General features: G+C 41.4%; 1 protein-coding gene across 1 annotated transcript in view; it reads left to right on the forward strand.

Moving 5' to 3' along the window:
* Nucleotides 1-26,145, forward strand: part of GABRA3 (gamma-aminobutyric acid type A receptor alpha3 subunit) — a 205,189-nt gene extending 179,044 nt beyond the window's left edge. The window contains exon 10 of the mRNA XM_023753038.1: nucleotides 24,642-26,145. Within this exon, the coding sequence (XP_023608806.1) occupies nucleotides 24,642-24,977 (336 nt within the window). The 3' untranslated portion in view covers nucleotides 24,978-26,145. The remainder of the gene's footprint in view (nucleotides 1-24,641) is intronic.
* The last annotated feature ends 1,620 nt before the right edge of the window (nucleotides 26,146-27,765 follow it).

Raw genomic sequence — 27,765 nt, forward strand, 5'->3', positions numbered from 1 at the left:
ACAAAGGTGCTAATTGACTGTACCTTCGCTATGCCCTAAGCCATGCCCACCAGCCAATCAGAGTGACTATATGCAAATTAAACCAACCAAGATGGCAGCCGGCAGCCACCGAGCTGAAGCAAGGAGGAGGCTTGGTTGCCTGCGAGATGGAGGAAGCCAAGCTTCCCACCAGCCCTGAGCCAGCTGAGGCCTCCACTCATGGCAACAAAGTTTCAATTATAGAAGACAAATAAATCCCAGATACCTGCTTCCAGCCAGCCTCCACTGGGAGCTTGGGTGGCTGGGGGTTGTGGCCAGTCTGCAAACAACCATCAGCCCCACACCCAGGCTGGCCACACCCTCATGGGGTGAGGGTCCCTGCTGGAGGGCTTAGCCAGCGTGAAAACGGTCCTCAGCCCCTCACCCAGACTGGCCAGGCACCCCAACAGTACCCCCCCATCCTGAAGGGGCTATGGCCATTCTGAAAATGGCCTTCAGCCTCTCACCCAGGCTGGCCATGCACCCCAGTGGGGACCCCCACACTGAAAGGGCTGTGAACAGGCATCAGCCCCTCACCCAGACTGGCCAGGCACCCCAGCGGGGATCCCCAGCCTGAAGGGACTGTGGCCAGCCTGCAAACAGCCATCAGCCCCTCACCCAGGCTGGCCAGGCACTCCTATATAATAAAAGGGTAATATGCAAATTGACCCTAACAGCAGAAAGACTGGGAATGACTGGTCACTATGACACACACTGACCACCAGGGGGCAGACGCAAAATGCAGAAGCTGCCCCCTGGTGTTCAGTATGCTCCCACAGGGGGAGCTCTGCTCAGCCACAAGCAAGGCTGATGGCTGCCAGTACAGCGGTGGTGGTGGGCGCCTCTCCCGCCTCCTCAGCAGCACTAAGGATGTCCAACTGCAGCTTAGGCCTGCTCCCCGCTGGCAAGTGGACATCCCCCGAGGTATCCCGGGCTGCCAGAGGGATGTCTGACTGCCAGGTTCCACCTGCTGGCTTAGGCCTGCTCCCCGGGGGATTGTGCCTAAGCTGGCAGTGATACATCCCTTGGGGGATGTCCACTTGTCAGCGGGCCGAAGCTGCAGTTGAACATCCATAGAGCTGCTGAGGAGGCAGGAGAGGCTCCAACTATCGCCGCTGTGATGCCTTCAGCCTGACTTGTGGCTGAGCAGAGCTCCCACTGTGGGAGTGCACTGACTACCAGGGGGCAACTTCTGCATTGAGCATCTGCCCCCTGGTGGTCAGTGTGTATCATAGTGACCAGTCATTCCCAGGGTCAATTTGCACATTACCGCCCTAAAGGGTTTGGCTCAGTGGATAGAGCGTCGGCCTGCAGACTGAAGGGTCCCAGGTTCGATTCCCGTCAAGGCCATGTACTCTGGCTGCATACACATCCCCAGTAGGGGGTGTGCAGGAGGCAGCTGATCGAAGTTTCTCTCTCATCGATGTTTCTAACTCTCTATCCCTCTCCCTTCCTCTCTGTAAAAAATCAATAAAATATATTTGAAAAAAAAATTGCATGTGCACATTACCCTTTTATTATATAGGATAGAAGCCTGCTGCACGGGTGGGAGCCAGCTGGTTTGCCCTGAAGGGTATCCCGGATCAGGGTGGGCAGGGGACCCCCAGCTCCCTACGATCGCCCACGCCGGCCTGCTCACGATCGCTGGCTCTGCCCATGCTCAGGCCTAACACCTCTGGCCAAGGCATTAGGCCTGGGCAGGGGACCCCAAGCTCCCACCATTGGTGACTCTGCCCCTGCTCCCCATGATCGCTGGCACCACCCCTGCCCAGGCCTAACGCCTCTGGCTGAGGCATTAGGCCCGGGCAGCGGCGACCCGCAGCTGCACTGCCCCGTGATCACTGGCACCGCCCCTGCCCAGGCCTAACCCTCTGGCCGAGGCGTTAGGCCTGGGCAGAGGACCCCCCCAGCTGCAGCCACCCCGTGATCACTGGCACCGCCCCTGCCCAGGCCTAACCCTCTGGCTGAGGCATTAGGCCTGGGCAGGGGACCTCCCCCCAGCTGCAGCCGCCCCGCAATCTTGGGCTCCGCCCCTGCCCGGGCCTAACGCCTCTGGCCAGAGGCGTTTGGCCCGGGCAGCGGCGACCCGCAGCTGGAGCCGCCCCAAGATCGCGGGCTCCGCCCCTGCCCGGGCCTAATGCCTCTGGCCGAGGCATTTGGCCCGGGCAGCAGCAACCCGCAGCTGCAGCCACCCCTGCCCAGCTCCCATCTCTGGCTCCACCCCTACTTCCCGCTATCACTGGCCAGTTCGGCAAAGGCGCCCGAGGTCCGATCATGGCTGGGGGGCAGGGCAAAGGCAGCCCCCATGGCCGCCTTTGCCCTGCCCCCCTGGAATTTAGCTCCCCACTGGGTTTCTGATCACTGTCAGTGGCAGGGGGCTTATTCCGTGCTTTCCCTTTCGCCTCCCTGCATTGTGCCTACATATGCAAATTAACCGCCATCTTTGTTGGCGGTTAACCGCCATCTTGGCTGGTGATTAATTTGCATATCTTGATAATTAGCCAATGGGAAGGGTAGCGGTCGTACGCTAATTACCATGTTTCTCTTTTATTAGATTAGATAGATAGATATACATACACACACACACACACACACACACACACACATATACACATACTAGTGGCCCAGTGCAAGAAATTCATGCACAATAAAAGGGAAATAATTAGAGGAAATATTTTAATATTGCTATTTGCCCTTTCTTTTTAATAGAAGTGTCAGAGATAAAAGAAAATTAATAAAATGTATATGAAAATAATATATAAATTTATTCATAAATAAACAATAACAACATGATATAACAACAAACACATTATATAAAAACAATGAGGCTTGTGTAGCCCACCCCCATCCAAGGAACAGTAGCCTCCTGATCACCACACCCTCTGTCTGAGGAGCAGCAGCTGTGTGTGAAGCCTCCCCCCACCAGCCAGAGAAGCCACCACAACTATGAACAGCACCCACCAGAGGAGCTGCTACCAACTGAGGAGCAGCTGCTACCACAACCGCCCGAGGAGCAACCGCAGCCCGAGGAGCCACTGCCATCCAAGGAGCAGCCACTGAACAACTCAACATCTAGATATGGCGGTACGATCAAACATGGGTAGACAAAGAAACCCCCAAAGGAAAGAAAAGGAGGACTCGCCAGAAAAGCAGTTAAGTGATACAGAGGCATGCAACATGACAGAAAAAGAATTCAGATTAAAGGTCCTAGAGTGCATAAACCGGATGGTGGAAAAAATCAACAACTTATGCAAGAAGCAAGAAGAAACAGATGAAAAAATCAATGAATTATGTGATAACCAAGAAGAAATGAAGAGTGATATAGCTGCAATAAAAAACACCATTGAAAGTCTCAACAGTAGACTAGGAGAAGCAGAGGACCGAATTAGTGAATTAGAAGACAGGGAAACAAAACACACCCAAACAGAACAGCAATTGGAGAAAAAAATTAAAAGACAGGAGGAGAGCCTAAGGGAGCTATGGGACAACATGAAATGAAACAACATATGAATAAGAGGGGTGCTAGAACAACAGAAAGAGGAACAAGGGTTAGAAAACCTATTGGAAAAAATAATATCAGAAAACTTCCCAGAGGTGGGAAAGAAAAAAATCACACAAGCACAGAGAGTCCCAAACAAGGCGAACCTGAAACGACCCACACCAAGACACATCATAATTACCATGGCAAATGTTCAAGACAAAGAGAGAATCTTAAAGGCTGCAAGAGAGAGACGGAAAGTTACATTCAAGGGATCTCCCATTAGATTGTCAAATGATTTCTCAACAGAAACACATCAGGCCAGAAAAGAATGGACAGAAATTTACAAAGTGATGCAAAGTAAAGGACTAAAAACAAGAATACTCTATCCAGCAAGGCTATCATTCAAAATTGAAGGGGAAATAAGAAGCTTCACAGACAAAAAAAGGCTAAGGGAGTTTATCACCACCAAGCCAGCAATGCAAGAAATTCTAAAGGGATTGGTGTAAAAAGAAGAAATAAAAGGCTCAGAAAGAAAACAGCCACACACAAAAAAAGAAATGGCTACAAACAAGTACCTTTCAATAATAACTTTAAACGTAAACGGACTAAATGCTCCAACCAAAAGACATCGAGTGGCTGAATGGATAAAAAAACATGACCCATATATTCTCTGTCTACAAGAGACCCACCTCAGAAGAAGGGAATCACATAGACTGAAAGTGAAGGGATGGAAAAATACCTTTCCGGTAAATGATAATGAATAAAAAAGCCGGGGAAGCAATACATATATCGCACAAAATAGACCTCAAAGTGAAGGCCATAACAAGAGATAAGGGAGGCCACTTCATAATACTAAAGAGATCAATACAACAAGAAGATATAATCCGTATAAACATATATGTACCCTATGCAGGAGAACCCAAATACATAAAAAACTCCTGGAAGATATCAAAGGAGATATCGACAACAATACAATCATAGGAGGATACTTTAATACACCACTGACATCACTGGATAAATCCTCTAGACAAACAATCAGCAAAGAAAGAGCAATCCTAAATGACTCAATAGATCAGCTGGACTTAATTGACATCTTCAGAACACTTCACCCCAAAGCCATGGAATATATATTCTTCTCCAGTGCTCATGGGACATCTTCAAAAATAGACCACATATTGGGTCACAAAGTCTCCCCAAATTCAAGAAGATTGAAATCATACCAAGCATCTTCTAAGACCACGAAGGAATAATATTAGAAATAAACTACAATAAACACAACCCCAAAATACTCAAGCAATTGGAAGCTGAATAGCATGTTATTAAATATTGATTGGGTGACCAATGAGATCAAAGAAGAAATTAAAAACATCCTGGAAACTAATGACAATGAAAACACAACAATCCAAAACCTATGGGACACAATGAAAGCAGTCCTGAGAGGGAAGTTTATAGCTCTACAGGCCTATCTCAAAAAACAAGAAAAAATGATAGTAAATCATCTAACTCTACAACTCAAAGAATTACAAAGAGAGCAACAAGAAAAGCCCAGAGTGAGCAGAAGGAAGGAGATAATAAAGATTAGAGCAGAAATAAATGACATAGAGAACAAAAAAACAATACAGAAAATCAATGAAACCAAGAGCTGGTTCTTTGAAAGGATAAACAAGATTGACAAACCTCTACCCAGGTTCACCAAGAAGCAAAGAGAGAGGACCCAAATAAACAAAATCAGAAACGATAGAGGCGAAATAACAACAGACCCCACTGAAATACAAATGATTGTAAAACAACACTATGGACAACTCTACTCCAACAAATTAGACAACCTGGAGGAAATGGACATATTCCTAGAAAAATACAACATTCCAAAACTCAATCAGGAAGAATCTAAAAATCTCAACAGGCCAATAACTATGGAAGAAATTGAAGCAGTCATCAAAAAGCTTCCAGCAAACAAAAGCCCAGGACCAGACGGCTTCACAGGGGAGTTTTACCAAACATTCAAGGAAGAACTAAAACCTATCCTCCTCAGACTACTACAAAAAATCCAAGAGGACGGAACACTTCCAAGCTCATTCTATGAAGCCAGCATCACCCTAATAACAAAACCAGGTAAAGAAAACACAATGAAAGAGAATTACAAGCCAATATCTCTCATGAACTTCGATGCCAAAATCCTCAACAAAATCGTAGCAAATCGGATCCAGCAGTACATCAGAAAGATCATACACCATGACCAAGTAGGATTTATCCCAGGGATGCAAGGATGGTACAATATCCGCAAATCAATAAAGGTGATACATCACATAAACAAATTGAAAAAAACAACAACCACATAGTCATATCAATTGATGCAGAAAAAGCGTTTGACAAAATCCAACACCCATTTTTGATAAAACCTCTCAGCAAAGTGGGAATAGAAGGATCATACCTCAACATAACAAAAGCCATATATGACAAACCCACAGCCAACTTCATACTCAATGGACAAAAACTAACACCATTTCCCCTAAGAACAGGAACAAGACAGGGATGCCCACTCTCACCACTCCTGTTCGATATAGTACTGGAAGTGTTAGCCATTGCAATTAGACAAGAAGAAGAAATAAAAGGCATCCAAATTGGAAAAGAAGAAGTAAAACTGTCTTTATTTGCAGATGACATGATATTATACATAGAAAACCCTAGAGACTCCATCAAAAAACTATTAGACTTAATAAATGAATTCGGCAATGTAGCAGGATACAAAATTAACGCCAAGAAATCTATGGCATTTCTATACACCAATAGTGAACTTACAGAAAGAGAGACAAAAAAACAATCCCATTTACCATCGCACCAAAAAAATTAAGCTACCTAGGAATAAACTTAACTAAGGAGGTAAAAGACCTCTACTCAGAAAACAACAGGGTATTGAAAAAAGAGATAGAGGAAGACATAAACATATGGAAGAACATACCATGTTCTTGGATTGGTAGAATCAACATCATTAAAATGTCCATAATACCCAAAGCAATCTATAAATTCAATGCACTTCCCATTAAAATACCAACGGCATATTTCACAGGCATAGAATGAACTCTCCAAAAATTCATCTGGAATAAAAAAAGACTCTGAATAGCTGCAGCGATCCTGAGAAAGAACAAAGTAGGTGGGATCTCAATACCAGATATCAAGCTGTATTACAAAGCCACTGCTCTAAAAACTGCCTGGTTCTGGCACAAGAACAGACATATAGATCAATGGACTAGAATGGAGAGCCCAGAAATAGAACCGAACCAATATGCTCAATTAATATTTGACAAAGGAGGCAAGAACATACAATGGTGTCAAGATAGTCTCTTCAATAAATGGTGTTGGGAAAATTGGACAGATACATGCAAGAGAATGAAACTAGACCACCAACTTACACCATATACAAAAACTCAAAAGGGATAAAGGACTTAAATATATGACAGGAAACTATAAAAATACTAGAAGAATCCAAAGGCAACAAAATCTCAGACATATGCTGAAGGAATCTTCACCGATACAGCTCCTAGGGCATTGGAAACTAAAGAGAAAATAAACAAATGGGACTACATCAAAATAAAAAGCTTCTGCACAGCAAAAGAAACCATCAACAAAACAACAAGAAAGCCCACTGCATGGGAAAACATATTTGCCAATGTTATATCTGATAAGGGCCTAATCTCCAAAATTTATGGGGAGCTTATACAACTTAACAAAAGCAAGATAAACAATCCAATCAAAAAATGGGTAAAGGACCTAAATAGACACCTTTCAAAAGAGGACATTCAGAAAGCCAAGAGACATATGAAAACTTGCTCAACGTCACTAATTATCTGAGAGATGCAAATCAAAACAACAATGAGGTACCATCTCACACCTGTCAGAATGGCTGTCATCAACAAATCCAAAAAAGACAAGTGCTGGAGAGGATGTGGAGAAAAAGGAACACTTGTGCACTGCTGGTGGGAATGCAGACTGGTGCAGCCACTATGGAAGACAGTATGGAGTTTCCTCAAAAAACTAAAAATGGAACTCCCATTTGACCCTGTGATCCCACTTCTAGGAATATATCCCAAGAAACCAGAAACACCAATCAGAAAGGATATATGCGCCCCGATGTTCATAGCAGCACAGTTCACCATAGCTAAGATCTGGAAACAGCCTAAGTGCCCATCAGTAGATGATTGGATTAGAAAACGGTGGTACATCTACATGATGGAATACTATGCTGCTGTAAAAATAAGGAACTCTTACCATTTGCAACGGCATGGATGGAACTGGAGAGCATTATGCTAAGTGAAATAAGCCAGTCAATGAAGGAAAAACACCACATGCTCTCACTCACTCATGGATAATAAAGACTATTATAAACTTATGAACAAAAATAGATACAGAGGCAGAGCTGCCTCGAACAGACTGTGAAACTACAGCGGGAAAGCCGGGAAGGGTTGAGGGGCGGGATGTAGGGGGGTAAGAGATCAACCAAAGGACTTATATGCATGCATATAAGCATAACCAATGGACATAAGACACTGGGGAGTAGGGGAGGCCAGGGGATTTTTAAGGGCGGGAAAAAATGAGACATATGTAATACTCTTTGTAATACTTTAAGCAATAATACAATTAAAGAAAACAATGAAAATATGATACGAAACAACAAAAACATGATATTAAAAACAAAAACATGATAGAAAAACAACATTGATGCGAATAATGACTGATAAATTGATTGAACTTATTCTAATATCTCCCTGTCTACCACATTAAGAGTGAAAACACTTTCAGAGTGTTTGACTCATTTCCCTTGTGATGAAGTATTTACAACTTAAACAACACACGCTCTTCAAACTTGAGAGAAAGCAACATATAACTGACCCATGTCTGAAAACGGGTTCAGGTTGGAATATCCCCACTCTGTCTGGAGTTTGTCCTTGTGATTTATTAATACTCATCTCAAATGCTGGCATCACAGCAAACTGTCTTCAAATTAATGTAAATGGTAGGCCAGTGTCAGAAGGGGACAAATCAATTCTTGGAATCAAAACAACCTCTCCTTCCACAGATCCTGTTAATATTTCAGCTTCGATAATGTTACGTCACAATCTTTTGATAATAAATTTACTACCATTACAAAGACCCCATTTACTACTAAGATTTCTCAGTAGCATGATGATTGCACCCATTTTCAATTTTAATTTAAGACACGGCATTCTGGAAGGAGTAATACTATTAAGAAATTCAATGGGAAAGTTTTCCTTTTCGGCATCATCTGTTGAATCAATGGAATCATCACTCAAATATGTGTGAAAATATCCATCAAATATATCCAAAATTTCTTCATTTGATTTTTGAACATGCTCATTTTTTGGGACAAAGAATCGCAAGTTTAGATATATTTTTAATATTATCTATAGATATAGTATTTCCAAAGGTAGCTTCAATAATAGATCCATTACAAATCATTTCACAGGGGATTTCAATAATATTCATTCCTAAATGAAAACTGCTATCAAGTTTGCCATCTCCAAGTTTTACTAACCATTCACTATAAGCAGAATCCTCTGCTCTCATATTTTTTTTAAGAGACAACTTTCTGAAACATCCCCAAACACTACAGTACTTTAAACTCATTTGTACTATGGCTGATTGCATAGCATGCGGCACAATACTGAGACATTGTCGAAAATCCCCTCCGAGAAGGAGAACTTTCCCACCAAATGCAACATTCAAATTCATAATTTCTCTTAGTAATCTGTCTATGGCATTTATAGTATGACTGGGTGCCATAGTGCATTCATCAATAATGAGAAGTTTGGCCTTTTACTGGTTTTAGCAACTTCACTCTTTATATCGAGTCTAGAAATTGAAGTTTCATTTAATGGAATTGGTAATTTATACTGGGAATGAAAGGTTCTTCCACTGAGAAGTAAATTTGCAGCAATTCCTGTAGATGCCGTGGGTAAAACAGTACCTCCTTCCTACTGTCCGTGTCAGGAGTGGGGGGTGGGGGGCAATTGGGGGCCGGGCTGGCAGGAGAAGGGGCCTATCGGGGCTTTCCTTCCCATGGCTACCAGAAGCTGGCCCCACCCCCAAGGCTGCCACTGCTTGCCATCTGTGCGGCGCTGCCCCCACTCGATCACTGGTTGCCTCCTTGTGTGGGAAAAGGCATAGGGTGACATTGCTTGGCTGGTCTGGGCTTCCCTCTGTGGGGAGATAGCTGGCAGGCCCTTCCCACCTGCCACAGTGTTATTGGCCGATGGCCTGTGCCTCCCTCTGTGGTGCGATGGATCAGGGGACCCCAGATTGATGCCCCGCAGAGGGAGGTCCTTCCCACCCGGCCTGGGCTCTGCCATTCATTGCTGCCCACAGGGAGGCCCTTCTCACCTGGCCTGGGCTCTGCCATTCATACCTGCCCACAGGTAGGCCCTGTCCACTAAGCCTGGGCTCTGCAATCAGTGGCAGAGCAGAGGGAGGCCCTTCCTAGCAGGCCTGGGCTCACCATTGATCCCCGCCCTCAGGGAGGCCCTGCTTGCCCTGCCCACCCTGCCAGGGCTCTGTGATCAATGCTGCATAGAGGGAGGCCCTGCCCACCCATCTGGGGCTCTGGGATGGGCCCTCCCAGCCTTGGCGGCTTACCTTGGCCCTCGCAGCCACGGCTTTGTCTGGAAGGACATCCAGAAGGTCTCCCAGTCTAATTAGCATATTTCTCTTTTTTAGTATAGATAGATAGTCCCATTTGTTTATTTTCTCCTTTGTTTCCTTTGCCCTAGGACAGTGGTCGGCAAACTGAGGCTCGCGAGCCACATGCGGCTCTTCCACAAAATACCACATGCGGGCACGCATGTACAGTGTGATTGAAACTTCATGGCCCATGCGCAGAATTCAGTATTTTGTGGAAGAGCCACACTCAAAGGGCCAAAGAGCCGCATATGGCTCACGAGCTGCAGTTTGCCGACCACTGCCCTAGGAGACATATGGGTAAACATGTTGCTATGAGAGATTTTGCTGCCTATGGTTTCTTGTAAGATTTTTATAGTTTCACAACTTACATTTAAGTCTTTTATCCATTTTGAGTTTATGCTTGTGTATGGTGTAAGTTGGTGGTCTAGTTTCCTTTTTTTCCATGTATCTGTCCAATTTTCCCGGCTTCATTTATTAAGGAGACTGTCTTTACTCCATTATATGCTCTTACCTCCTTTGTCAAATATTAATTGTGCTTAATGGCTTGAGTAAATTTCTGGGTTCTGGGTTCTCTGTTCTATGCCATTGATCTATATGCCTGTTCTTGTGCCAGTACCAGGCTTTTTATGAGTACAGTGGCTTTGTACTAAAATTCATATCTGGTATTGTGATTCCTCCATCTTTGTCCTTTCTCAAGATTGCTGTGGCTCTTTGGGGTCTTTTTTGGTTCAATATAAATATTTGGAGGGTTTGTTCTAGATCTATGAAATATACCATTGGTATTTTAATAGGGATTGCATTGCATGTATAAATTGCTTTGGGTAATATGGACATTTTAATGATGTTTATTCTACCACTCCATGAACATGGTATATTCTTCCATTTGTATATATCTTCCTCTTTCTCTTTTTTCAACATCCTGTAGTTTTCCAAGTACAGGTCTTTTACCTCCTTGGTTATGTTTATTCCTAAGTATCTTAATTTTTTTGTTGCAATGGTAAAGGGGATTACTTTCTTAGTTTCAATTTCCAAGAGTTCATTACTGTTATATAAAAAGGCCATAAATTTCTGGGTGTTAATTTTGTATCCTGCTACATTGTGAATTCATTTATTAAATCTAGTAGTTTTTTGAAGGAGTGTTTAGGGTTTTCTTTGTAAAATATCATGTCATCTATGAATAATGACAGGTTTGCTTCCTCCTTTCCAATTTGGATGCCTTTTATTTTTGCTTCTTGTCTGATCGCTATGCCTAGGACTTCTAGTACTACTAGAGGCCCGGTGCACAAACATTTGTGCACTCAGTGGGGTCCCTCAGCCTGACCTGTGCCCTCTAGCAGTCTGGGACCCCTTGCGGGATGACCACCTGCTGGCTTAGGCCGGCTACCTGGGGGATTGGGCCTAAGCTGGCAGTCAGACATCCCTCTGGCAGGCCGGGAGCCCTTGGGGAATGTCCACTTGCCAGTGGGGAGCAGGCCTAAGCTGCAGTTGGACATCCTTAGTGCTGCTGAGGAGGTAGGAGAGGCTCCCGCCACCACTGCTGTGCTGGCAGCCATCAGCCTGGCTTGTGGCTGAGCAGAGCTCCCCCTGTGGGAGCACACTGACCACCACGGGGCAGCTCCTGCATTGAGCGTCTGTCCCCTGGTGGTCAGTGTGTGTCATAGTGACCAGTCATTCCCAGTCTTTCTGCTGTTAGGGTCAATTTGCATATTATCCTTTTATTATATAGGATATTAAACAAGAGTGGTGAAAGTGGGCACCCCTGTCTTTTTCCTGTTTTGGGGGAAATGGTTTTAGTTTTTTCCCATTGAGTATAATATTGGATATAGGTTTGTCATATATGGCTTTTATTATATTGAGGTATAACCCCTCCATTCCCATTTTGCTGACAGTTTTTTATAAAAAAAATTGTGTTGGATTTTGTCGAATGATTTTTTCTGCATCAGTTGATATGACCATGTGATTTTTGTCTTGCAATCAAGTTATGTTATATATCACATTTATTGATTTGTGAATATTTACCAGCCTTTCACTCCTGGAGTAAATCCCACTTGGTCATGGTGTAAGATATTTTTAATGTTTGATGGATTCGATTTGCTAATATTTTGTTGAAAATTTTAGCATCTATGTTCATCAGGAATAGTGGCCTACAATTCACTTTCTTTGTAGTGTCCTTATCTGGTTTTGGAATTAGGGTAATGCTGGCCTCATAGAAAGAGCTTGGAAGTGTTCCTTCCTCTTGAACTTTTTGGAGTAGTTTGAGGAGGATACGTGCTAGTTCTTCTTTGAATGTTTGGTTAAACTCCCATGTGAAGCTATTTGGACCAGGGCTTTTGTTTGCTGGAAATTTTTTAAATTATTATTATTACTGCTTCAATTTCATCAGTAATTATCAGCCTACTCATGTCTTCTGATTCTTCCTGATTGAGTTTTGGAAGGTTGCATTTTTTTTCCAGAAATATATCCAGTTAATTCAGATTCCAGTTTCCTGGAATATAGTCATTCATGGTATTTTTTTACAATCCTTTGTATTTCTGTGGGGTCAATTGATACTTTACCTCCTTTGTTTCTGATTTTGTTTATTTGGGTCCTCTCTGTTTTTTTGTGGTTTTTTTCATGAGTCTGGTTAAAGGTTCACCAATGTTGTTTATCTTTTCAAAGAACTAACTATTAGTTTCATTGATCTCTTGTATTATTTTTAGTCTCTATGTTATTTATTCCTGCTCTTTATTATGTCCTTCCTTCTATTTACCCTGGGTTTTCTTATTGTTCTCTTTCTAATTTTTTAAGTTGTAGAATTAGATAATTTACTAACAGTTTTTCTTGTATTTTTGAGCTAGGCCTGTAGTGCTATGAACTTCTCTTTCAGGACTGCTTTCACTGAGTTACATAGATTTTGGGTTGTTGTATGTGCATTTTCATTTGTTTCCAGGATTTTTTAAAATCTCTTCTTTTATATCTTTGGTAACTCATTCATTGTTTAAATCATGCTATTTACCTCCAAGTGTTTGAATGATTTGGAATGTTTTTTATTGTAGTTGATTTCTAATTTCATGCCATTGTGATCTGTCTGAGAACATGCTTGATATGATTTCAATCTGCTTTAAATTGCAGAGACTTAGTTTGTGTCCTAACATGTGGATTGTCTTTGAAAATGTCCCAAGTGCACTTGAGAAAAATGTATATTCTGTGGCCTTGGCATTCAATTTTGTTAAAATGTCAATTAATTCTAAATGATTTTCCTTTGTCTTATTTTGACACCATGTGTGTCTTCCTGGGTGTCTTGCTATTAGCATTACAAATGAAAAATAATTTTCAAAGTAACAAATTTAAAGCAATTAAGGCTTGATGTAATTTTCTTACAGGATGTTTTCTTACAGGGGATTATTCTACTACCCCCCTTTTTGATTTAAATAATATTAAGAGACTTTTGGAAATCTTACAATGCACTCTTGATAACTTTTAATTTATTTTTCTTCGCACAGAAATATGACTGCTTTGGATTCATTGCATGTTAAGTAGTTTTTACTATAAGATGAACTATCAGTAAAAAAATTAATGCTTTAAGAACAGGTTCCTGTCTAATACAATTAAATTCCTATAAATATTTATTTCAACTTGCCAATTTAAATTAATTTGAAATAAATCTTATTTTTTAACTTTACTTGTCCTTGGCTGTGGACAGTAAATGACATTACTTAAATTTCTGCTATTAGTCTTTGAGTAACTTTACATTAGCTATGTTTAGGGAGGCAAAAATACAAGTTATGTACTTTTCTTTTTGAGGCCTAATATATTGATTTTTAATTACAGTTTTCCAGACATTTGAAGGAAACCTCTCTTTATTTCCTTCCAGAGTAATTTTTAGGTCACCCTTAGAGATTTTCTTTTAAAAGACACGTTTCTTTTTTTTTTACAACAAACAGTAACTGTAAAAAACATGGTTGATTTTTGGATGCTTATCAATACTGCCAGGCCATGTAATCACATTAAACGACTCCCCTTATAGTCATGGTGACTACTATTAATGATCAGATTTAGTGTCAGAATAATAATTTTCAGTTTACCCTGTAAATATTAGTGGAAGAGATTTCAAAATTTTAAAATTTCTCCTTTTTATTACGCTTAAAATTTTACTTTTAAAGAGTATTCCCTTTGGCTTATTTGCACATACAGAGGGATTATGAGAAGCCTCAGTAATTTTCATAGAAGACTTTACTAAGATTCAATTGCTTATAAAAATATTGGCTTCTCATATAACTTAATTTATATGAGACCTTGATTATATTTTAAAAAGCTAATTTGATAAGTAATTAAAATAGGTATTTTTATTAAAAAAGCAAAGTTAGTAAATTATATGTCTGATTCACAAGGCACAGGTACCGCTCCACCTCCAGCCTATTTAAAATGCAGGATGCTAGGGCTTTTGTTTTTAAATTCCATCTTAAATTTCCACTGCTGTTGAAAAATTTGGTTCCATTTAAAAAATATTTTGCTACTTTACTTTGCCCTCCTTTGAGGCCAAAACCTTCATAATATTTAAAATGTAGGTATATAAGTAAAATATAGTTATTAATTTTTATTTGATAAAGCTTTCCATGTGATTTCAAGTATATTAGATCAGTTAAATTCAAAATATTTCCTTTAAGAAGACAGAACAAATTTTTTGAATCACCCCGGGCCCTTGGAGTTTTCTAAAAATCATCCCTTGGTTATACTTTTGAAATTTAACTTGGAAAGACCATCATATATATATAACTTTTTATAATTTTCTTAAAAGATATCATTTAAATTTAAACTATTTTGTATTAAAAAAATTTGCTTGGGATCACAAAATTAATCTTTTTAAATTAGACCAATAAGCAATATGTTTTGAATTCCTAATTTTTTCAGAGAAAATACAAAAAAATTATTTTCTCAAAAATAAATTTCTATACTTTAGGCATTAGTTACCACAACTATATAATTTCTCCCAATTTAATTTGAACCTTAAACTTTTAGAGCTGGCAAGTCAAATATTTTAGCATTTCTTAGATTAATAATACCTTTATATTTTTAAGAATAAATTTCAAAAATACAAGACATAATCAATTAATACCTTTAATTTTGTCCTCTAGATTTTTCATGAGGCAAATTCAGAATAATATTTCAGTATTTTGTCATTTCAAAATACCTAGATATTTAAAAATTTTATTATTTATTTAATTTAGCAAACTCCAAAAGTTTTAAACTGCCAAATGAGTTTGGAGGAAGTTTGTAGCCTTTCAAATGGAAAATTGTCACATTCTTCCTTAGAGATTGCCCTGGGAAGTCAGCCTTCTTAATTAACAAAGGGCATAGCCAGTCTTCACCTGGGCTACTTAGATTTTTATAATTAATATATTATTTACTTAAGTTTCAACAATTTTGAGATTCTAGAGCCAATTATAATTATCTAAGGCATTTACTTTGGCAAATTTTGTAACAGAGGATTTACTGACTATTTTAGCAGTTTTAATGTTAACTTTTGAACATGGTCAATTATTATTTAAATAAACTACTTTTTATTATGGAAATACCAATTTTGTTGCTATAACCTAGCCTATATTTTTACTGCATCAAATCTGCCATCGTTCTGAGGAAAAAACAGCTTTGGGTTTTCATTCTGTAGCATCGCAAAGAGAGTTAAGTTTAGCTTAAAATCTATCTAATATCTGAAATCGGATGGTTGCATGCATTTTTAAAGCTAACTTCTCTCTTTGCAAGCACAGAAATCCCAGACGCATTTCTAAATTTTGTTAAACTTTTTATGGCGAAAAGGAGACTTTTCCTAGCACATTCAGGAGGGGGACAGGATCATATGTCTCCCTTCCCCCACCTGATGCTTGCTTTATGAAATTTTAGCAACTGACCTGGCCGCGTTTCTCTTTCCAATTAAACTAAAAGCATGCTTAATAGATAACGACAGATCAAGAAGACCAAATCAAAGTTCTTTTCCTAAATCTTTTTCTACTCCATTTTCCAAAGTAATGACTAGCTCTTAGAGTTATTTTTGCCAACATTTGCTTATCCCAATCATTCTTCGGTAATTTTTAAACAAAGCATTAAGGAATCTCCCGGGGAGAAAGCTGACAGCTTTAATCTCTCTAGCTGCCCAGTCACTCCTCTCCAGGGGGAGAGGGTCTGGTGACTTTTTAGAAATTATAGATTTCAATCCTCAATACATATTAGGTTTTACGCCGCCGCAAGGAAAAACCGTGAGTCCAATCAGAGACCAGATTAAACAGGCTTTATTGGGAGCACACGGGCGGGTTCACCAGCTCGGAGAGGGGAGCTGGAGAAGCCGCGCCAGACTGGAGCAGGGGCAAGTTTTTATGCTGGCAGAGACTGGTGGCAGTGGGGGTTGTCCGGGGTCAGGTGAAACCTGCGGTCTATCCTGCGGTTTTGGCCATTTCCAGGAGCCGTTTGTCCAGCAGGGACTTTCCACCAGGGTAGGGCAGTTTCTGGACATCAGTGTGATGAGGTCAGTTTTTCACTGGCCCAAGAGAGGGAGGGGGTCTTTTCGCCCCCGGGGCAGGGTGCCAGCGAATACCGGACAATACAAATTAGGTATTTTATGATTTGAACAAGAAGCCACATTAAAGATGACCACAGCACTCCTTTTTGAGCCTGATTTTAAAAAGTACCTTTTAATATTCCAATTTCTTTATAATTTTGCCTTTTAATCAAATTCTTCCCCATTATAATCTGACTTAAAACAAAAGACTTTTCTTGCCCATTCTAGGTCGTGACTTCCAGAGCTTGGTACAATCTTTACACACAGTTCAATCTTACCACCATACCAGTGCTGTTTCCGCTCAGGCAAATTCTTCTTCTCCAAATGTCCATGTCTGAGGTGTCAATTAATGCTGGGGTTCTTAATCCAGCATCTTGAAGGGTTTCAGGAATCTGGAGAAGGGGCTACTGTAAATGATTAAAGAGTCTAGAGACAAAACATAATTTTGGAAGGCATTTTGGGGAGCCAGAGAAAACTTAGCTAAAGGAACCAAGTTCTGCTGTCTCTCTGGATCCCTTGCTTTTTATTTTCACAAATTGTCCTAAATCAAGGTAGATATACATATCAAAGGCAAAGGTTTAGTATACAGAATCCATTGTCAGATTGGGGGAACTGCCTAAGGCTGTTCAGGTGTTTGGCCAGCAGGAGGTAATAACATGTATATTGAAATGCCCTCAGCTGTCTGGCAGCAAGCAATCATCTAAGCATCCTTTTCAGGTTTGGGGAAATGCCCTCAGCCATTCCAGATGATTCAGCCCTGCTGACATGCTGGAATTAGCTTCTGGAAAGTGATTCCTCATTTTCTTTTATTTTGGGGGTTGTCTACCCATTTTTGCTGTCCCTTTGTTTTTGTTTCTATGTATTAAACTGCCATGCCTCCCAGATTTTGTGGGGTGGTCTTATGTAGTAGGTGTTTTGTGGTACCCAGTGGTACAGACTCTGCCTGGCTCTGCCTGTCCCTGGGCAACCTGGTTGAAGTCTGGCAGGGCAGAGCCCCTAGTAGTCTGGTGAACATGGCCTCCATAGCCCAGAGATTGGGTCTGCTTTGTATCTCACACCTTGAATGTCCCTGTTCTGAGCTTTTCACTTTGGCTTACATACCTGGACTCTGTGGGGGGGAGGGGAATCTAGATCCTGGCCAAGATGGTTTGAACAGACTCACATGGAGTGTTGTGTCCATAATTTGTAGGAGGAGGGTAGGTATTTCCTCTCCTTACAATGGTCAGCTCTGCCTGGCTTGCTGGCACCCCCTTGCTTCCTAAAGCAGGAGAGGCTTTTAAAATAATAATAATAATGATCCTATATAATAAAAGCCTAATATGCTAAGTGTCCGGTTGTCCAGTTGGTTGTTCAAGGAATCAAAGCATAATATGCTAATGATATGCTAAGGCTGCTCAAGTGGTTGCTATGATGTACACTAACCACCAGGGGGGTAGTCAACTCATTGACCAGTTGCTATGATGTGCACTGACCACTAGGGGGCAGACACTCCAACTGGTAGGTTAGCTTGCTGCTGGTGTCTGGCCGATCAGGACTGAGTGAGAGTGGGGACACACCCTGGTACCCTCCTGTGGCCCCTCCCTGTCTGGCCAACTTCCCCCGTCCCTCCCTGGCCCCAACTGTGCACCGGTGGGGTCCCTCGGCCTGGCCGGCACCCTCTTTCAATCTGAGACCCCTCAGGGGATGTCGGAGAGCCAATTTCAGCCTGACAGCAGAATGACCAGTTGCTATGATGCGCACTGACCACCAGGGGGAAGATGCTTAATATAGGAGCTCCCCCCTGGTGGTCAGTGTGCTCCCACAGGAGGAGCACTGCTCAGCCAGAAGCCAGGCTCACACTAAGGATGTCTGACTGCCGGTTTCGGCCTCATGGGGAACGGGCCTAAGCCATCAGTCAGACATCCCCTGAGGGCTCCTGGACTGTAAGAGGGCTCAGGCCAGGCTGAGGGACGCCCCCCAAGTGCACAAATTTCATGCACCAGGCCTCTAGTAATAATATAAATAAATAAATAAGCCCAACTTGGCACTCGAAACTTTTAGTGCTGCTGGCCCCCACTTGATGGGTCCTCTGACCAGGCTCCAAGGAGGCCCAATGACTGAGTCCACTGGCTCCCAATGGATGGGGTCTCTGACCAGGCCCAGCTGCAGGTGTGCAAATTTCCAGCCCAGCACAATTCCCCCTTGGCTTGGGTTGCTGCAGGGTGGGGCAGAAACAGACATTCTGCAGATGAAAGAAAGAGCACCTCCCCTGCACTCCAATTGGGCAGGACTGATCTTCCTTCCCGGACCCCACTGTCCAGTCCACATCCTGCTCTCTGTCAAGAGTTCATTTGGGAATAAAGGGTCCCTAAGTTTCTATGTTGGTATGTCCATCAGACCCCCCTGCTGGCCCCAAGCTCCACCATGTGGCCCCTCCCACAGACTCAGATCCAGGTTACTTCCTAGGTGACATGATAGAGGGGTGCTCACACTACTCCCTGTCCTTTTTTCTTTTCTTTGTTCATTTACTTCACTCAGTCATGGTCTTGATGATCTTTGTACAAGTCAGTCCCTTTCTAACCCAAGTGCTTTGTCAATACTATTTTCTGTCTCTGAAAGTTTTGTTCAAATCTTTTCATGGCTTGCATTCTCATTTTATTCAGATCTCTGCTCACCTCCAAAAAGATACTCTCTCTGACTAGAACTCATCATCCTTCTCTGCCACTGCCTTGCATAATATATTACCATTATTACATTTCTGTACATATTTAGCTGCTTACATGTTAATTACACGCCCTTCTTCTCTGTAATGTGAGGTCCTTGAGTGAAAGAGCCATGTTTTACTCTTCAGTGCTGCAGTCCCAGCACCTAGCAGAGAATCTCCCAAGTTGTAGATGCTCAGTAAATACTTAAAAAATGAATGAATAACCTCTGTAGTTCCTCAAAATCCACGATTCCCTCTGTTTTCCTTCCTTTTCTATCCAGCCTTGGCTGCATGGGGTATCACTGCAGTCACTCACCAGCACTCTCAACTTCCTCACTCACTTCAATCCAACTCCTCTACTTCTCTCTGAAAAAAAATTTCCACAGACATCAATGGATTGCTGACATTTATGATCTTATACTCTTGAATTCTGCTGGTCCTTCAACCTATGCCTGCAATCTTTCTCTGTGTCCCTAATCAGATGGAAGAAAGAGCACCTCCCCTGCACTCCAATTGGGCAGGACTGATCTTCCTTCCTGGACCCCACTGTCCAGTCCACATCCTGATCTCTGTCAAGAGTTCCTTTGGAAATAAAGGGTCCCTCAGTTTCTATGTTGGTATGTCCATCAGATCCCTCTGCTGGCCCCAAGCTAGTCCTAGACACTAAGGATGTCTGACTGCCGGCTTCAGCCTCGTGGGGAGCGGGCCTAAGCCATCAGACAGACATCCCCCGAGGGCTCCTGGACTATAAGAGGGCGCAGGCCAGGCTGAGGGACGCCCCCCCCAAGTGCACGAATTTCATGCACAAGGCCTGAAATATCTTCTATTCCTTATAAAATCTATTTTAAATCTTGACCATTCACTTTAACTTCTGCATGGGGGAATGTGAAAACTATTGTATGAGATTTGCCTTAACTTACTATGTACCTTTCATCCCACCAAAGCACAGATAGTATTTGAGTCTCATCCACTCTTTCCTTAGCTGTGATGTGGCCCCAGGTAATTCCCCATTTATGCTCTGGATATCTCCCACTGTCTCAGAAAACTGTTCCAAGTGATTACTTTTCTTCCACCTGCATTTTCTCCCCTTTTTATTGGCTTATTGACCTCCTCCTAATCTTGCATGCTCCTTTTCTCTTTTGAATTCCCTTGACATTATCTATGACTCTCTGCATGCTTCTTGTGCTTTCTCCCTTTTATTTTAATTAATCTTCCTCGTTAAACAGCCTAAAATTTACCAGCTTAACCATTTTTACATGTATATTTCAGTAGTGTTAAGTATATTTACAATGTTGTCTAACAAATTTCCAGAACTCTTCATTTTGCAAAACTGAAACTCTGTACCCATTAAACAACCATAAATCTCCATGCTCCCTTCCACTGGGAATCACCATTCTACTTTCTATCTCTATGAATCTGACTACTCTTGTGTACTCTCATGTAGATGGAATAATACAGTATTTGTCCTTCTGTGACTGGCTGATTTTATTTAGCATAATGTCCTCAAGGTTTATTTATATTGAAGTATGTGTTAGTATTTCCTTTCTTTTTAAGGATGAATAATATTCCATTGCATCTTTATACCATGTTTTATTTATTCTTTTATGGACATCGCTTCCTTCTACATTTTGGCTATTGGGAATTATGCTACTATGAATATGTATGTGCAAATATCTCTTTGAGACCTTACTTTCAATTTGAGGAGAAATATACCCAGAAGTAGAATTGATGAGTCATATTTCAATTCTATTTTTATGGAACCAACATACAATTTTCCATAGAAACTATACCATTTTACATTCCTAAAATTGTACAAGGTTTCCAATTTCTCTACATCCTTGCCAATACTTGTTATTTTCTGGTTTTGTTGTTGTTGATAGTAGGTGTCCTAATGGGTGTGAGGTGGTTTTTTATTTGTCTTTCCCTAGGACTAGTGCACTGTGTTGAACATCTTTTCATGTGGTTGCTGGTCATTTGTATTTCTTCTTTGGATGAATGTCTATTCAAGTACTTTTCTCACTTAAAAATGTGTTGTTCGTTTTTTTGTCATTGCTCTGATTTGTATTTGAGTTCAAGTTACCACAGATTTCATTACTTTGCCCCACTTCTGAAAACTGGGCTTTAGGAATGTTGGATGATTGTTAAGAAGTTGACATAGAGGCACTGAATCATATATGTATATGCTCTATAACCCTAGCAGGGTGTCAAATACATTCAGGGCTAGAACTAATCCTCTAAATGGTACTTCTGAAAACAATAGATAGGATTTCCATTTGAGGAAAACTCTTAAGTTGGACATGCATCAGTTCATAAAAATTTTCATTGTCTCATCCCAAAACCCAGATGAGGTAGCTTTCTAGAAGGAAAGGCACTCTTGTCCTAGGGTCAGACTGCTTGAGGGAACTTGGAGAAGTCAGTTTCAGTTTTGTCGTATATGAATTACGGAACTATAGAGATACACTCTCTGTAGAGTATAGTACGTCAAGAATCTTGAGTGGAGGGGGTGTCATTTTTTTTCATTCGGTAATCATCTATTGCATGCCTAAGAACCAGGCACTTGGCTAGGGAGGTAGGAATAGAATTGCAACTTGGTCAAAGGTAAGCCAGTCTAGTTTGTATCTATCAAATTCCAGAGCATAGAGAAGTATTAGAAAACCAGATGCAGAAATATTAACCAATAATCTCTGATTCCGGCTCCTGCATTAGTGACACCACAACTTTTGCTTTGATTTTCTTCTTTGATGATTTAGGAAAAAATTATGTGGGCTCATTAAAATGTGCCATGTTGGAAAGGGCAAGGGAAATTAAAATATATTTTTCCTTTATTACTTAAAAATATGCAGTTGAATCAAATGCTGCTTCTCCCCACCTGTAGAATACAAAGTATATATGAAACTGAAGAAAGTGTTTGCTGTTCAGAATGATTGTTTTTGGAGACTTTGTCTTAACCAGCTTATGACTAAATAAAATAATGTGTGAAAGCTTCCAGCAAAGTCGGGGTAATAGTTTTTTTTTTCTTTTACGTGTGTGTGTGTGTGTGTGTGTGTGTGTGTTTACCCATGAGAAAAAGAGATTACTAAGTGAATTAATAAGTAAAGCAGTCAAACAGTAAAGTGTTCTTTTATCTAACAGCTAGGGCATTTAGCAGCAGGCCTCTATTCACACAACAAATTTGCTAATTATACATGAGTCCCATGTAGTATTTAAAGCATTTATAAGACCTTTAGAAGCCTTAAAGTTCCTCCCCACTTCTACTTGTAGCAAAGTGACTGTAATCCTCAAAGAGAAAGACCAGTATTGCTTTGTAAATGTCCTATTAGTCATATTATTCATTTACTTAAACCAACACTCTCTCCCTGATTGAAAACCCTGAAGCTAGCACCAGCAAGCACAACAGGAGGACATGACATCCAATGCTTTTGCAGTGCACACTGTGATTCAGCTACAGCAGGCTCCTTGTCACCCATCAAACAGTCCCTTTGGCCTGTGAACTGGTCTGCTGCATCGCTATATGATGAGCTCCTGCTCTTTTTTTTTGTAACCAAGCTTATAAACTTAATTGCTTTCTCTGAGCCACCATTTCCAACATTTGTAGGTACCTTGCCTCTCTCTCTACTGAATTTCTATCATACTCTGCTCATATCTATAGAGCCCTGATCACATTATATGGTGATGATGTGATCAGAAGGCTATCTCTCCCACTGGACTATGAACTCCTGGAAAACAGGGACTAAAACTGACTCATCTTTTAACTTTGCCACCTGTCCATAAATACCTGGCATAATTTTTGGCCCAGTAAACACTCAGTAAATATTTGGCAAAAGTTATTAGGATCAGGAAGGTAAATGGCAGTGTGGTCTAAAGGGGAAAAGGAATCAAAATGATGGGGACTCTTATGTAAAGAAGAAAAGTAAAGAGATTGGGAGAAAGGGGTAAATAAGAGATGGAGGAAGTAGAGAAACCCAGGAAGGAAAACACATAGGAAGTAGAGGAGTGAAGAGGTTGCAAAGTAACACTGAGAAAGGGAACAATGTAAGGTGTGTGAAATTAGGGCAATAAAATGCCCTACTCTTGGGCATTTCTGAAGCTCATCTATCCCCACTTGTCCCTAGAAACAAAGAGGGATGGAAGGAAGAAAAGGCCAGAGTGGGGAGTGAGGCTGAAAACACTACAGACCATGAACTTGGCCACTGACTTTGGCCTAAGTCTGGGACTGGCCTGCTCCCTTGGCCTCCCATTCTTCAGCCTCTCTCTTCCAACCCAGGCCTGACCTTTGTCTCTTCTCTTTTCTACACAGAGGGTCCATATATACCCAAATTATATATGTGAGAATAAATTGGCACATGTGTGCATACTTGTTTCCCATTGAATATTTTTAATCTGGAAAAAAAATCCAAAGAAGAGTGTTATAGCAAGCCCTTAGCTGTCCCTGCCTTTGCTGTGTCAGAGGGGAGCATTTCCATAGCTTCCTGGGAGGCTGTGGCTCTGGCCTGCAGCCTTGCAAGAGTGGAAAACTCTGGTGTGCCCCCTAGCATGCTGAACACATTTATAATGCATGAAGGTTGAGATACTGTTGTAATGATAGATGTAAACATACCATAGTATTTATTGTATCTTTAAGGCAAAATTACTTTCAGACTCACCGAGCTCTCTTCCCCACAGGAGATGTGCCACTTGATAATTGAAGCCTTTTGGAGTTATTTCTTGGGTAACAAAAAAGTGTCTTATGCTTATAGAAAGCAGCATGGAGGAGCCCTGGATAAAATTCAGGAGCCCAAGTGGCTATTGTGGGCTCTGCCACTCAGTCTGGGGCTTTTTCTCATCTGTCAAATAGGAGTAATCTCACCCACCTATCTCATTAGGGTTACCACAAGGATAAAATCACATGATTATATAGCACCCTAAATGTGACCAACATTTTACAGTTGTCAAGTGATTTCTACCACCATTCTGTCATCTGATTCTCTCAACAACCCTGCCAAATATTTTGATAATCATTTTACAGATGAAGAAACTAAAGCTCAAAGAGGAGGAGTTACTTGGCCAAAGCTAGTAAACCAGGATGGTACAAGTTTTTAGACACACACATGTCTACTCAGTGTTATTGGCTTTAGGCCTCCTGTGTCTTAACTTTCCTCAGGGTTCCTCCTTTTTACAGCTTCTGAAGGTGCTCAATGTAAATAACTAATTAGATTTTTTGTTCCCCCTTTCCCCCTACATTTTCTGGCCCCTAGAAGAAAACACCAGCAGCTCCGACAAAGAAAACAGGCACCACCTTCAACATCGTGGGGACCACCTATCCCATCAATCTGGCTAAGGACACTGAGTTCTCCACCATCTCCCAGGGTGCTGCTCCCAGTGCCCCCTCAACACCAACTACCATTGCTTCACCGAAGACCACCTACGTGCCAGACATCCCAACTGAAACCAAGACCTACAATAGTGTCAGCAAGGTTGACAAAATTTCCCGCATCGTCTTTCCTGTGCTCTTTGCCATTTTCAATCTGGTCTATTGGGCCACATATGTCAACCGGGAGTCAGCTATTAAGGGCATGATTCGCAAACAGTAGATAGTGGCAGCACAGCAACCAGAGTACAGTATACCCTAGGAAGCATCCAAGCACCCAAACCCTGGGGCTCCCCTTCATGTGTTTCAGGATTCTTCTTGTTAACCCTCTACCAAGCTATTACTCTAAATTCATATTTATGAACCTCAATGAAAAAAAAAACAACAGAAAAATTACTAGTTCCTCTACCATTGCTGAGTGTACCCTCATCAGAGCCAAACACTGCCATTTGTCCAGTTGCTCATCTTAGTCTGCCAGTCTTCCCCAGTTGAGGTAACTGCATATATTTTATTGCACTCAGCCCAGTGCAAAAAGTACAGGAGGGTCTATTACTTGTAGTGGGAGCCTTGGCTGTTTGAGAGGTCCAAACCAAGGAGGATTGTTAACTGGCCCAGATCAGATAATTCTGACTCAGTAGGGATCCATGCAGGGCTATTTCATGTGGTCCTGCCTGCCACCTTCCCTGCCTTCAGCAGGGCCCACTAAGTGTAAGTATTAATAGCAAAGGCAGGTGCTAGTGCTATCCTCTAAACATGGCCCTCAGCCCCTTTATTGGCTTGGAGGTTAATGGGAACACTTGAGACTCACCACTGTTTATCATGTATGGCCAAAACTGATAGAATAAACTGGGCCAGCCTGATACCAAGGTGACTGGTTCCCTGACATGTCCAGCTCCTCAGAAAAATAGTAACATTTTTAGTATATATCTCCTCCAGCAAAAGCCCTCTTCTCTCAAGCCCTCAACCCTTGTAGCCAGCTGGCCACTGTTAGTTTAGATTCATTGCCACCTGCAAACTCTTTAAGAAAAGGATCAAATATTTTTTAAATTTACACTAAAAAGGTATGAATAGAAACAAAAAAGATCTATAACAAATACCTACACAAATAATTTTTAAAGGATTAGAGTGATAGAAAAGTCACTTCCCTGCTAAGGTACCTAGTCAAGTACTGGATGGGACAACAGATATGGGCTGGGTGGTAGTTAAGGCTTAAATTCTTGCTCAAAAGACAGGGATACTGGCAGACAAAAATCAAATTCTTCCTACCACACTCTCCACATTCCATACCTTAGTCCAGGCCCAATATCTTTGCTCCCACGTGTCAGGGAACTCTGGTCCTCTGTTAATGCTGATTCTAAGGAGCAATGAATCAGAGTCTAGTTGATTTTTGAGTCAACTAAATAATTAACTTTATTACCAGTTTAATAATACATTACTTAGGCGCCATCTGATATAATTTGTTCTTAATGTGAGTAAAAGAGACAGTTATAATATTTTTACAAGGTAGATAAACTAAGTCTTTGATGTTGGAGTGACTTGCCTAGGCTCTTTACAAGTGTCTGTAATAAAGAATCATATTTCTCTTTCCAAAGGCCAAAATGAAGATAGAATTGAGAACGGAAGTCCATTTTAATCTCAGGATCAGCACAATATCAACAGGCTTGGTGGGTCCTGAATGCAGGTTGCTTGGACACAAAATGCTTTTTAGAAAGTCACAATATGTTACCCAAGGAGACCAATTCTAATGGTAATGGCTCAAGGGAATGAGATTAAGATGACAGCCCTAGCCATTCATCCAGAATATCCTAGAAGCCCAAAGTAAAGCCACAGATGGTACCAAAAAACAAATTCTTCCTGTCTACCCCTGAACAAAGCTCCTAGGGCTCTATCATTAGCTGGTGGTTGAATTTTCATCCATCCTTTCCCTATACACCTTGCTTCTTTGCCATTGCTGGAATAATGCATGCCAGTCCCATTATTCCTAAGACTGTGTCTGTAGATAAATTTATGACTAGAAGAGTGTAGTGTAGTGGATATGTGGGGATGGGGGTGGGAGTGGGGTTGTTAATGATCATCTTATGGAATTAGAATGGAAGCCTGACCTTTGCCTCTGTAGAAATTGTGTTTCCAAATGCTTTGATGCACTGTTTAGTGGCTGTTTATTAAACTCTTTCTGAATTGTACTTGGGCTGAAGAACTTTTTAAAATCACTCTTTGGCTAACATAGGTAGTACTCTGCTCTTGGTTTTCACCCCAACTCTCATGCCACCTTTATTTTCCACTTTTTCGCACCACTGGACTATGCTAGAAAAAAATGTTTACCCAGAGCAAGACACCTATTATAGTGGTCCAAAATGCTACCCAGGTGAAAACATAGCTTGATTAACTCAGGGGTCTCATTATCTAATATGACAGAGAGTGAAACACCTGTATTGCTTCCCAAGCAAAACTCACCCACTCCCAGAAAGTAAAGTTATTTTTATGGCAATTCTAAATGCTTTCTTTTTCCATTGATTATTATTTCCTTTAGGAAATAGTTCCCTTAGGCAGAGAGAGTGTCTGGTTAGTTGATCCATGTGTTGAGAAATGTATATGACCCTTATTTATTACAGATTTGAGGAAAATCTGGTGAATAATCTCATGAGATCTGCTTGAGGAAATCGCCTGAATCCTAAGAGATGGGGAAAGTCTCCTTGGCAGAGCATTTCAAATCATATAAAAGGATTTCTTGTCCGAAATAACATCAGGGACTTGGACAACCTGACCCTTGATGCATGTTTCAGCTCTATGGTCAACTTATGGATGTCCTACTACTTCTGTCATTCCACAGTCCCTGTCCAGTTCCACTGTACCCCCAGAACAACCATGTGAGGCCCACATGGATGCCTCTATAGCAAGATTTCATGATATCAAAAGTATACTCAGCCATGCAGAAGAATCAGTGACCTGGAAGATAGGACATTTGAGATTATCCAGTCAGAGGAACAAAAAGAAAAAAAATGAATGAAAAA

Source organism: Myotis lucifugus, unplaced genomic scaffold, assembly GCF_000147115.1.
Source record: "Myotis lucifugus unplaced genomic scaffold, Myoluc2.0 scaffold_40, whole genome shotgun sequence".
Lineage (NCBI taxonomy): Eukaryota > Metazoa > Chordata > Mammalia > Chiroptera > Vespertilionidae > Myotis > Myotis lucifugus.